The sequence below is a fragment of the Gamsiella multidivaricata genome (genome assembly GCF_025024155.1).
Source record: "Gamsiella multidivaricata strain RSA 2152 chromosome Unknown BC939scaffold_24, whole genome shotgun sequence".
NCBI classification, from domain to species: Eukaryota; Fungi; Mortierellomycota; class Mortierellomycetes; order Mortierellales; family Mortierellaceae; genus Gamsiella; species Gamsiella multidivaricata.
Window position 1 is genome coordinate 1 of NW_026251732.1, and position 12,507 is coordinate 12,507.

Consider the following 12,507-nt stretch of genomic DNA (forward strand, 5'->3'; position numbering starts at 1 on the left):
CGCATTTCTACATCGGGTATATAAAGCGGCAGCGGTTCATCTCACCCTTGTAAATCCCATACAGCCTCCTTTTACTTCCCACACATCAAGAACACACATCCCCAAGAGCATTCCACGTAATCTACAAAATGCGCTTTGTGAAATCACTCCTCCTGGCATGCACAGGTAAGCTGCGCCGGTTTACTTCCTCGCCTCTCTAACAACCCCAGGGAATCAGTAAACCATATACTAATACAACTGGTTTGGCTCTCGACTTCAGCTGCTGTTATGGTGGCGCACGCAAGTGCCGAAGGTGTCGCGGGGATTGTTTCCACTGCAATTTTCTTCGGTGAGGACACGTCCGATCCTGACGCAAGAGGTGCTGAGGTCTTCCGAGACCCCAGGAACCATCCAGTCGCTGTGGCCTCCGTTATCGCTTTCAGTGCCTATCAAACCGGATTCCTGCCCCAGGAGAGGGGTGTGATTACGGACGAGAGCGTTTATGCCAACTTTATGAAGAAGATTGCCACCTTCCCCGGACTCCTGCTCAGGTCCACTAAACAGGGATCCATGGCCTTGAACGGAAGCTCCGACCAGTTGAAGGAGCAGATTATCCAATCGATTGAGAGTGAGGTTGCCAATCGCAATGTCGTTGCTGACTCGATCGTGGATGCGTTGCCGCTCTCATTGGAGGACAAGGCTAAGCAGGATTGGACTGTCAGTGCTCTTGTACTCCAGAAGGATGAGGAAGGTGTCAAAGTCGATCTTATTGCGATTACGTTGAATCTCCATAACAACAAAACTGGCCAGGCAGAGATCACTCCTGGAAAGGCGTCCGTCCATCAGGATTCATTCATTGCCAATGCTGCCTTCTTGTCCATTAATGCGGATGCTCTAGGCTCAAGGATCGAGACGGTGCAGGTCCAGGCAATGCTCGATCTGCTCACCACACCGCACAAGAAAGATGACGGCGAGCTGCAGATGTGGCTCGATAACAAGGGTCAATCGTCCTGCGCTACCGGTTCGCAATCCGAACCCGAGGACCGCCGCCGCCACCGAAACCTGTACTCCTTTGCGCAATGGAGAATGAACATGTAGAGGAGGAGGGGGAGAGCCTTGATGGAGGCATACTTTTCATCTGCTCATGTAGTTTTATTAGTGGCTTTCTTCATTGCTAGTTGCAACCGCACGACTGAAGAAATAAAACTGATTTTCTTTTTCCACTGCATGCCAAGTCGATGTACGCAGGAGATTCTTGCCGCACAGCACCATGTAGCCTAGCCACGCGTCAAAAAGAGTGCACAATATGGCATCGACATGATTTTTTTACTTTTCTCCGGGGGCTGTTTGATGGAAAGAAACAAATACGTCCAACAACAACAACAACAGTAAGCAATCGTACCTGATATTCAACGTCTCATGCCCTCTAGTACTAGGATCCAGATCCCGACTCTATACGGATATATTCATAATCGTGTCCGCCTGATGCCTCGAGGCTACAATGTAAGGCCTAGAGCGCTGTCTGCAAAAGACTAGGAAATAAAAAAAAAAAAACTTGTTGTGCTCCAGCTCTTTGCGCTTTCTTCTATTGCGCTCCCGTCCACCGATTCTTACTTAATCTACTGTAAGGAGACCGTATCCTAAGATGTGTGAGGATTTATGCGCCGATACTTACCTTTGCTATCTACCAAGGGGCTAGCACAACTATCATGCAATGGCAGGACATTAAAAAAAAAATGAGCACAGCGGGCTGGTAGTCCTATACTTTCTGAATCGCATAGTGCGTGTCATACGCGTTCCCGGCAGCTGGAAAATAATGCCGTGCTAGTGCTTTATGCAGATTCAAATGAACTATATAAACTATACCCATGCATGCGGAGTTCTGAAGAAATGGGGCAATCTCCAGAAGCATACAGGGGGAGATGTGGTATGTTGCAGGCGCGCTTTGTAGCCCATTGTGCGATCACCCGTATGAATTCTGTTGCTTGTGCGAAAAGGAGAGTTTTACACACCTTACGCCAGCCCTATCCTCGACCAGGCTTACCGCCGCCATTACATCCTATCCACCACCATGCGTTTCGCAGAGTCTATCTTCCTAGAGTGTTCAGGCAAGCCAAGACTTTTTTTTTTTTTTTTTTTTTGGTATTAATTAGTTCAGCTTTCAATGGCACGGCCTCATCATGTCTTACCTGTAGTTGTTATTATGCCCACGCTAATCTCAATAGAATCGCCTCCACTGCGCATTTCGCTGGTGAAGACATCTCTGACCCAAATGGAATCGGTGTTGATGTCTTCCAGGTCCACACGAGGGCCTAGTAGCTCTGGTTTCCATTAACAACTCCAATGCTAATGAAGTCGGGTTTTTTTCACAGAGAAAGAATCTGATTACGGACGAGGGCATCTACATCAACTTCAAGCAGAAGATTACTACCTTCCTTTGTCTCGGATTTTCTTCCGGCTCTTACCGCAACTTGAGGAGGCATTTGTCTTTGAGCGCGCATATATCATTACCAGGACACGAGAGGTTAGTGATGCGTTACTAAAAAATGCTGCCGAGTCCCTTGGAAGGCGAGAACAAGCAGCAAGATTGGATCCTCAATCTTTTATCAATTGAAGCTAGAGATTATGTAAAGGTAACCCTTGTTCCGGTCGCCTTGACACTCCGACAGTTGAACTGCGTCATGAGGATTGATCCCCAGTCTGCAGTGCTGAGCTATATTCCGCTCACGGTCAATTCTTATTTCGTGTAGAGGTGTCAAGCAAGAAGGCCGAGACGATTCAGGGCAGTTAGCTGATCGGCCGACCCACCACAACGAATAGGGGCAAAGTCGAGTTGGAAGGTACAGTAAGAGATACCAAGGGTTGCATGTAGGACTTAAAAGCACAGAAAACTCTTCGCCCAATCTCTTTGTAGCAGTATTTGCCCGCCTGTAAGTAGACACACTGGCGTCTATTCGGAGAACGCACTTGTACGTAATTCATTTCTGCGACGAGACGTATGAGCACATAAATGACCAGGGGCTGCACGAACCACTTTATTATTGGAAGGTTTTCATCCTGACCCAACGCTCTGACATAATAAGTAACGCGCCCAATTGGTCGCTGGCTTACGGCTTTTACACATGAAGAGAAACAGGCTACTCACACAGCACCTGTATCCAGTTCATCCCGGTCCTAGGCGCCTGGTGCGATTGGGCTTCTCTTTACTGCTGAGAATGCTGGTTCGTGGGTGTGTCATACCTCCTCGGCGCCGGAGAATGAGCTTCCGTCTCTGTCATAGTGCTATGTTGCTCGTCCTGTTACTGCCGTCCTTTATCGTCCGCCGTCATGTATCTGCCGTTCTCTGTGTATAAAAGCGGCTGTGGTCGTGCATTTGAAGCTCCATCCATCCAGTCTCCTTTCCTATTCCCCTACCTTTCCACCACCTTCCAAACGATAGTACTTCAACCCCACCCCTCTAATGCATCTTGTGAAGGTCCTACTTCTCGCGTGTTCAGGTGAGCTCATTTATTATCCTCTGAGGCACGAATGCAATCAAATACATGCTGACAAGGTTCCCTCTACGCTCTTCTACAGTTACCGCCATGGTAATCCATGCCAACGTCGGTGCCATTGCCTCGGGCGGGCTCTTTGCCGGTGAGGACACCTCCGACCCCAACGCAAGCGGCGTTGAGGTCTTTCAGGACTCGAAAAATCATCCAGCTGCTGTGGCCTCTATTATTCTTTTTGCCGCTAACCGCGCCGGTTTCAAGCCAAAGCAAGACGGAGTGATCGCAGATCAAAACATCTACAACAACTTTGTGACCCGGATTTCCACCTTTCCTGGATTCACTTTACAGACCAGCAGTGAAGTAGGGCTACAGTTAAGCAGAGGCAAGGACAGCCTCAAAGAAAGCATTGCTGCTGGAGTTGATGCCGGCGTGGGCGAGTCTGGAGATGTTGCGGACGCATTCATGAAGGAGCTGCCTAGTACTTTGGGGGATAAATCTGAGGAAGGTTGGCTCCTTACTTTGACTGTGATCCAGGTCCGTAACGAGTCTGTCTACGTCGGTATCTATTCTCTCTCTTTGATTCTCTCTCAGAATAAGGATGGTGGTGTGGAGATCGGTTCCCAAACAATACATCTTCGACAGACCGGGTATCGACTTATCACCACATTCCTCACCGCACAAGCCAAGGCACTTGTCAGAAATATTAACACCGTCCAGGTTGCGACGTTCATCGATGAGCTCACCACAGGGCCACCTGCCTGAGTCAAGCTGGAGATGTGACTCTACAACAGTAATTCTTTTTGTATTCAGGCGCTGTTTCCACCGAGACCTGTATCGCATCGCGTAATGGACAAAGGATATGTAGAGAGTTGCTAAAGATACATATGGGCCTCATCCCGCTATTAATTGAGCGCACCGAAATAGCGCTCCTCAATAAATTGCATTAAGTAACTATCGCCGATTCGCTCCTACCCAAATCATCTCTGAAGGTCGGCCATGTCCCTGAAAATCTCGAGATTTTTCTTATCATATCCCTGGAAATGAAAGTATGGATGTCTATATTCATCTACCATTCAGATGGAGAAGGCAGATATATATAAAGTGTCCAAGGAAACTACGACATCCACAGTAGACATATCAGAGCTATCTTTTCCTACCCAAAGTTGAAAAGACGGTTTGATATGCTGGGTTTTGCTCAATTGCTTGTTTCTCTGCGTAGTATTGAAATACATCTGCCCCACCGCTGTGACTTTCCCCCACCGTCCCAGTGAACATCCTTCCTTCAAGCGCACCCCTGTAACGATATGTCCGACGTATCTGACTATAGGCGATCTGAAGAAAATAGGCCGCTTTTCTGTCCACAGGCGCCGCTTCGTCGCAATAAAACCAACCCAGCTTTTTATATTTTTTTTATTTTTTATATTTTTTTCGAAACCACATTTCCTTTGGCCTAGGAATGGTAGAAAGAAACTTTCAATGATATGGGGAGAGTATCGTAAAGCAAAGACAATTGATTGCCATATGGCCTTTTTCAAATCCGCTAAAAAAAAGATATTGAAATACGCCGGCAGGAGATATCTGAACAGGCGGATCTGGAGCACACCGAGCTCCCTCATCCCTCTCCTCCTCAACACTCCTCGGTCTTGGTGCCAGGACGAATAAAAAGTCCAGCGATGCCCTCCATTCCATCCATATTCGAGATTGTACCCATCCAAGACACGCCGGATACATATCTCTATCCAAAAGATACAGACTTGTTTGCCGCTTCCGAAGAGTTGGGTAACCTATGAAGAGCACGGCGATGAAGACGACAACAAGTGCGTACGAATACGAGCATGAATATGCCCGTACGGTTCGGCTTGGCGCAATGGACCACATGAAAATCCATATCATCATGGCCGACCAACCAGGAATCATCTGTAGACTAAAAGATCAGATAATGCATCTTTCTTAATACCTATGGGAAGTCCAGGTCATCCTACCGCTGTTGGGGTGCTGTCCCAGTCCGGAAAGTCTCACACTGTAGTAGAATAACGATATGATCATGGCGGAAGGCTTGCCCTTGGTCCTTTGACGGTTTTGTCCTGGACCTTTGCAACTATTGCCCTCACTTACGGTCCCCTCGAGCACGGCTGGAGCAAAGAAGAGCGTACAATAACGTGGCGGTCAACTACGCACCTTGGGTAGCCACACAGTGGTCCCTTCCGAGACCAGTTGAAGGCGTAGGATCTGGAACTGAACCGTGGAGATGACATGGGTGAGCGGTTCCTGTATCGCCTTCATAGCAAAGTAGAGCCGAATCCGTCTGTAGATTACATGTAGACGTAGATCAGGATGTTGATCCAGCTGGATAGGTTCCGCCTCGGAGAAATGATGCGACTTGATCACTGCTTGACAAGGCCCTGGACCTGAGAGACCATCCATTCATGGAGCGGATCGATGAGGAAGTGGAATGGATCGGCGAGAACTGGCCTCGACTGAAAACGACTTTATGCCCAGGACACAAGGTCTGTACAAAATCGCCTCACGCCCGGCGTGTGCGAAACATTCCAGGGCGAAAATTCTAGTAGTATCGGAACGAGGATCCGGTAGAGCACAATAAACGTAGCGAGCTATGAACTATGAACTGAACTAATTTATTGCTTTAATGCTACTTGAAATATTAATCGATCCGCCGGATGTGTCAGAGCACCTAAAAATAAAGTTGTCGAGAGATGCAACATTATTTACTCTCCATTTTTGGGTACACAGAGGTCATGCACCATGGTGAGCGATAACAAAAGAATGGCAGGCACTCTGCGTTTTTGTGATCCCTTTGTCCTCAGTTGACAAATCGTCCCCTACAGCCCGTAGAGAAGTCAGGGTCTACGTCGTACAGCCATGTAGTTGAGCGAGTCATGCTTTGTTATCTACATGTGTAGTAGTTCCATCATATCCAGTGACCTCTTGTTCGTCCGAAAATGTATCTTTCATAGTAGGACCAATACAGGTTGTACTCACAAACTAGCTCAGTAAAGACAGACAATCCCCGTCCCCATGCACAGTACTTCCATGCCCTGCGGCTTCGCAATGGTATATTATACTGCAGCGTCAAACACCAGCTCAGCTGCATGTCGCCCATGATATGGCGGCTGTTAATGATTTGTTTTGACCGAACACCAAATATATCTATACCATTGGAATTAGCTTTTTCGTCAAGCCCAGGCCGATGAAGATTGATGGAGATTAAACTGATATAGGACAGATCTTTGCGTTCACTCTGTATGTTGTCTTGAAGTCTAAAAAGGTGTTGGAAGGAGAAGGCTTTTTTTTTTTTTTTTTTTTGCCATCGCTGTCTTATCCGGCATATTTTCGGAAGACCCATCCGACCAGCCCCTGCTGATTTTCCATATGCAGTCTTTATTAAGAAGTAAGAAGCGTGTGTGTTTATGAGGGCTTAAGTATGCACGAATGGCGAATAAATAGAAAAAGGAATAAGAGGACATGCAAGGCTGCATCTTTTTCTGGTTTGACAGGTGTTCATTGAACAATTTGCGGAGAAATATTTGAGGTAAAAAAAAAATCTACTGGTTGTAGGCGTTCATTGGGGTGTATGTGTATGTGTATGTGTATGTGTATGTGTATGTGTGTATGTGTATGTGGAGGAAGCGCGTAACAGAACCGTGGGCGAGGCAAATAAGGTTGGTCGTAGGTGGGGGCATAGCGCTGATAACGATCTATGATGCACGTCTATGCCGGGCTGTTGTTTATCTTGAGACGATTTCGGTAACGGACATCCGGTACCTGCAAAGCATAATTTAATTTTCTGGAATTTTGTCCAAATCGGGACAGTGTTCCTTCAATACACTTCAATTTAAAAATATACTTTGCGCCCGTCAAGGTTGCGATCCGTAGCTATAACCGAAAAAAATAAAATAGCCAATGATTCATCCGCACCCCTAGACAGCGCGTTTTCCGCTCTTATTCATGTTTAACCTTATTGGCATGGGGCCAAGTGGAGCTGGAGGTTCTTATAAAAGCCCTTCCGTGCCGCACCTTTTTTCTTGCTCCTCATCTCAAGATCTCTCCTTCATCTTCCTTCCGCCTCCTTAGCTGCTCCGGCACCATCATCCCTTCTCCCATCCGCATCCCCACCCAAAGTCTTTACAAAATGAGGTTGAGTGACCCCAAGATCCAGCTTATCATTCTGGTAAGTAACGGAACGGATCCACCGTTTGGCATTCTTCAAGTATACCTCACTGACCATTCTCGTGTTCAATTTGCACGCATATCTTTGGTTTCTAGGGCTTCATCTGCTTCTGCTGCCCCGGCATGTACAACTCCCAGCAGGGCACTGGTCAATTCGGCCTTTCCTCTAAGGATGCTGAAGTTGGAGCCCACGCCGGTATCGCTCTTGGGTGCGTGTTCGCTTTTTCATCACTCTTCGCTGGTGCACTCTTCAACATCATGGGCCACCGCCTCCTCCTCATTTTGGGCGGGTTCAGCTACGTTCTCTATGTTGGATCCTACCTGGCTTACAACTACATCCAGTCCGCCACCTTCATCGTCATTGCCTCATGCTTGCTCGGTGTTGGCGCCGGTTGGCTATGGACAGCCCAGGGCGCCATCATGATGGGTTATCCCAACGAGAGTGAGAAGGGCAAATACTTTTCCATGTTCTGGGTCATCTTCAACATGGGCGCTATCCTCGGTAACGCTATCGGTGCCGCGATTCAGTGGAACGATTCAGCCGCTACCGGTGCCAACACTGCCTCATATTCCGCCTACATGATCATCATGACTATCGGTGCCCTCCTCACGATCTTCTTGTTGCCCATTGATAAGGTCATCCGCAAAGATGGCACTCATGTCGTTAAGGTCAAGTACTCGACTCCAATTTCGGAGCTCAAGTCTGTTTTGGCTCTCTTTAAGGACTGGCGCATGCTGGCTCTTACCCCGATGTTCTGGACTTCCAACTGGTTCTATAACTATCAGTTCACCTCCTACAACGGCTCCAACTTCTCCGTCCGCACCCGTGGTATTAACTCGATGACCTACTGGGGCGCCCAGGTTATTGCCTCGGTGCTTTTTGGCATGTTCTTGGATCGTGTCCAGTGGTCCCGCCCCACCCGAGCCCGATATGGCCTCATCCTGCTGACTGTCGTCTTGCTAGCCACCTATGCCGGAGCATTCGCCTTCCAGACCACCTTCGGGCCCAAGGACCCTATCCAAGAGGACGGCGTCTGGGTCAGGAACCCAGCGGATTTCCACAATATCGATCTCGTCAATAATACCAGCGAGTTCTTGGGACCGTACTTCCTCTACTTCGCCTTCGGAGTGACCGATGCCATGTACCAGGGTTTCTCTTACTGGCTAATGGGTGCCCTTACCAACGACACCAACCAGGCAGCCCGTTTCGCTGGTTTCTATAAGTTTGTCCAGAACTTGGGAACTGTCCTGGCTCCCGTTGTTCAGACCTCGACCATCGGTAACGTCCCCTCGAAGGGCTACAATGCTGAGCACGCCACCGGCAAGGGTATGGGTGAACTCATCGTCTGTGCTGCCCTCATCTTCATCGGTGTCATCGGCGCCTTCCCCGTTGCCTTCAAGGCCGTTCAGGAGCACACTGTTGAGGAGAACGATGACGTTGTTGAGGGCGAGAAGCAGGAGACCTCCATCGACGATAATAAGGCTTAGCGGTTTTTTCAGTTTCGACTTTTATTCTATTAGTTTCCTCCCCCTTCCCCTTCCCCCTTTCCAACAACACATTTGGGTTGTTACTTCGGTACCGCTTCGCCTCATTGGCAAGCAACAATAAAGTATACCCCGATTCTTTCTTTCATGTTATTGTGCATTCTAATAACGGCGACGAGGAAAAAATAAAATAAGAAAATAAATACAAGGGACTACAGTAACGATTCATCTACTGCGCCTTGTCCTTGCGTATCTGAATGATTTCCTCCCCCCCCGGCTGCGATGGCGGACGCCATACTTTTCGTGATGAAAGAAATATGTGTGAGAGGCACATTTTTTTTTAATGTGAAGAAGAGGTCAGAATGGAGCTGCAATCATGTAAGCCAATTTTCAATAAGAAGAGACAATGCGGATATATGTTTATTTATCTATTTCAAAGCAGAGGTATCAAAATCGTGCCCGGGAGGAAATGGTGGAGATGAAGTTCGTTAGTCGGCCATCCGAGATGACGCATCTTTCAAAAATGCCTGAGGATTCTCAGTCCAAAAATCCAAAAAAAGAAAAGAAAAGAAAACTGAAAAGAAAAGGAAGTACTCTGTCTGGGGGGTCTTCTAGACGAAGTGTTTGTTCACTAGTGAACCCGTTCTCAACATGTCCACAGAATCGAATGCTCGAAACGATCACCAGGAGGAAAATTCCTCGTCCTCCTCCACATGGAACGATGGGTATGCCATAAGCGGCCTTGCAAAAACCGTATCGTTCGACAGCGTGTAGAATTTCCCCCAAAGGATGGTTCCACCCCCCAGTAACGCCGCGGCTTCAGAAGACACACGTATTGAGTAGTCCTTCCCATGAGTAGGCAAAAGGACTCCGTCTTCCAGGATCATTGGCTCCAGCACGATTATTGACGTCAAGGGTTGCTCCAACTTGACAAGGCCAGTACTATCGTCTTTGGTAGCGTTAGGCGCAGCAGCGAGGGCGCCATCGTCGGTGGAAAGGCTGGCAGCATCGACAAGGGCTTCATTGGCAACTATGGCAGTATCTGCTTTATCGACAGTAGCAAGGACATTGGTATCGACTACGGCAGTGTCAGCAGCATCGACAACAACGGGTTTGATCTCATCAGCAGAGGCAGGAGCGACTGTATCGACTGTGGAAGAGCCAGTGGCATCGACGGTAGGAGGGTTGACAGTCTTGGCAGTAGGATGTTTATCGTCATTGGCGGTGGTAGGATCAACAGGACCGTCAACGACAACCTCAGCAGCATCGGCGGCAGGAAGACTGACAGTATCGCCGGTGGCAGCTTCGATTTTGTCCACACGAGTAGGATCGACTGCAGCGGTGGCGCCGATCTGTTCGTCTGTGTTTTCTGACAGGATTCGTAGGACCCTTGCATAGCCCATGTGCTCGCCCTCAACTTGAACATCCTTTGTCGAGCTACTGTCGCCCATACACTGCTTCAGCAACTCGTCCGACTTGTCCGGCAGCGGGTCAGATCGGTACTCTCTCACGAAATGAATCGTACAGGACTGGCTGTAGTCATCCGGCATCATACGGTTGAAGGTCTTGCATTGAGGCGTTTGGACCTTGGCCAACTGAGCAATATCTATCGCCTTCTTGATTTCCACCTCATATTCGGGCATCACCCTGCGGACATGGATGTATTTCAGGAACGCGAGGACCACCCTGGGAGCCATCTCAAAGTATGTGACATCGTGCCAGATGCCAGAATTGAGAACGTGCGACGACAAAAAGGATGCGACAACGTAGACAAAGTCGATGTCGAGAGTAACCTCGGCTCCTTGCGTACGCTTTGCACCGCCCACCACGACCGGGTGCTCGTCCATGCCACCGTAGGAGAAGTAGGTCTCAAGAATCTTGTTGGACATCGGGACAAAGTTCCGCTCCTTGCGGAAGTTGTCTATTGCCAACCGCATCCTGTGATCGGCACTTGTTTTTCTAGATGATGTGATAGGAGCAACGTAAGAGACTCGGCATTAGTATGATGTGGCAGATATCAATATAGCTAGACGAGGAAATAGCAAAGTAGAACTGGTTCGTACGAGTCGTAGAGCTCCTCGAGGAGTTGCATATCCAAGACTTCAGAATCCACCTCGTCGTCGTCAGCCTGGGGATGGTTCTTTTTCTTCTTTCTCTTCTTCTTTTTCTTTACCCCCGTCTCTGGCTGATCGTCCTGTAGTTGATCTGCAGCGCTCTTGATGGCTATGATGTTAAATAATACAGTGTTGTACGTCAGGACCACGAAGATGATATATACCAAGCAGTACGATCGATCAAAACAGGGTCACAATTAGGAAAGAGATAGACATACTCTGCTGCTGGTCACCCTCGTCGTTGTCCGATTGCTCGTCCGGTTGATCATCCTCATAGGACTTCAATGACTTTAGGTGTTCTTGCACAGCACCCTTGTTTGCGTCTTGTGATTGACTGTCTTTGGAGGCATCGACCGGCTCCGAATTGTCTTGCAACGCATCCTGGCTTTCGACCCGGTTTTCGACCTGGTCACCGTCCTCCTTGTAATCGAAGGGCTGATACCACTCGTCTGCAGCGTCCTCACCATCGTAATAGTCTTCATCGTAGCCATCCCCGTAAAAGTCGTCGTCGTAGCCATCATCGGGGTCGTCATAGTCCGAGTCCGAGTTTGCGTTCACGGCGAGACCACGAAGCTGCTCCATGATCTCCTCCCGCAGCTTACTGTAATAAGAGAAGGAAGTCGGGGCGACATGTCAGGGGACAAGGGGGATAAGGGAGGAAAAAAAAAGGGAAAAAGAAGAAAAAAAAAGCTCATAGGGGCTGTGTTGCGACAAGATAAAAAAGAGAGGAAGGATTGGCTTACTCGAGGGTCTCCTCGTCCATTCAATCGTGTCTGTGGGGATGGAGATGAGGAGATGAGGAGATGAGGGGATGGGAGGATGGGTATAATTTGGATGTGGAAATGAGCAGTGTCATGGAAGGATTGGCCCAGGGGAGGGGGGGGGGAAGGGAGTATTCACACCTCGCCCTGACTTTTGTTTCGCTGCTGTACGCAACAGAACAACGCGCCTGTTTTCCACACCCAAAGCGACAATGCAGTCACCCAAGCGCCCGTTTTGGTGGGTCCAATGGAGGCCACTTCCTGATTGGGCAAAACGCGTTCTCCCCTCCCCCCTTTTTTTCAGTTGCGCGTAGAAGGTGATAGGGCGCATTTGGATGGACAGGGGGGATGGAGGGGGTGGATATAGGGGGAGGGGGAGGGAGGAGGGTGCAGCATAGCTGTTTGGCGGCAAACTCCATCTTTCCTTTTTGGAGTGCTGTGCGTCGCATTGCGGACAGACGCGTCTTTTGGGGAGCGAAGGATTTTTCA

General features: G+C 48.7%; 4 protein-coding genes across 4 annotated transcripts; 3 read left to right on the forward strand and 1 right to left on the reverse strand.

Annotated features, from left to right (window-relative positions):
• Positions 1-128: 128 nt before the first annotated feature.
• On the forward strand, positions 129-1,077 carry BC939DRAFT_476057 (uncharacterized protein; the record flags this gene model as incomplete). The annotated part of the gene is made up of 2 exons (XM_051558556.1): positions 129-165; positions 260-1,077. The coding sequence occupies 2 exons, from the start codon at positions 129-131 to the stop codon at positions 1,075-1,077; spliced, it is 855 nt and encodes a 284-aa protein (XP_051413326.1).
• A 2,486-nt stretch (positions 1,078-3,563) lies between these two features.
• Positions 3,564-4,232, forward strand: BC939DRAFT_502063 (uncharacterized protein; the record flags this gene model as incomplete). Its single annotated transcript, XM_051560238.1, has 1 exon — positions 3,564-4,232. One exon carries the CDS (start codon positions 3,564-3,566, stop codon positions 4,230-4,232), a length of 669 nt encoding a protein of 222 aa, XP_051413327.1.
• A 3,388-nt stretch (positions 4,233-7,620) lies between these two features.
• Positions 7,621-9,146, forward strand: BC939DRAFT_502064 (major facilitator superfamily domain-containing protein; the record flags this gene model as incomplete). Its single annotated transcript, XM_051560239.1, has 2 exons — positions 7,621-7,659; positions 7,755-9,146. 2 exons carry the CDS (start codon positions 7,621-7,623, stop codon positions 9,144-9,146), a joined length of 1,431 nt encoding a protein of 476 aa, XP_051413328.1.
• Positions 9,147-9,729: 583 nt separating this feature from the next.
• BC939DRAFT_121315 (Argonaute siRNA chaperone complex subunit Arb1-domain-containing protein) lies at positions 9,730-11,256 on the reverse strand. The gene has a single exon (XM_051549993.1). It carries the CDS (start codon positions 11,078-11,080, stop codon positions 9,824-9,826), a length of 1,257 nt encoding a protein of 418 aa, XP_051413329.1. The 5' UTR covers positions 11,081-11,256; the 3' UTR covers positions 9,730-9,823.
• Between the last annotated feature and the right edge of the window lie 1,251 nt (positions 11,257-12,507).

Excerpts from the sequence above, each read along its gene's own strand:
- BC939DRAFT_121315 (XM_051549993.1), bottom strand. The coding sequence starts at position 11,080 with ATGCGGTTGGCAATAGACAACTTCCGCAAGGAGCGGAACTTTGTCCCG.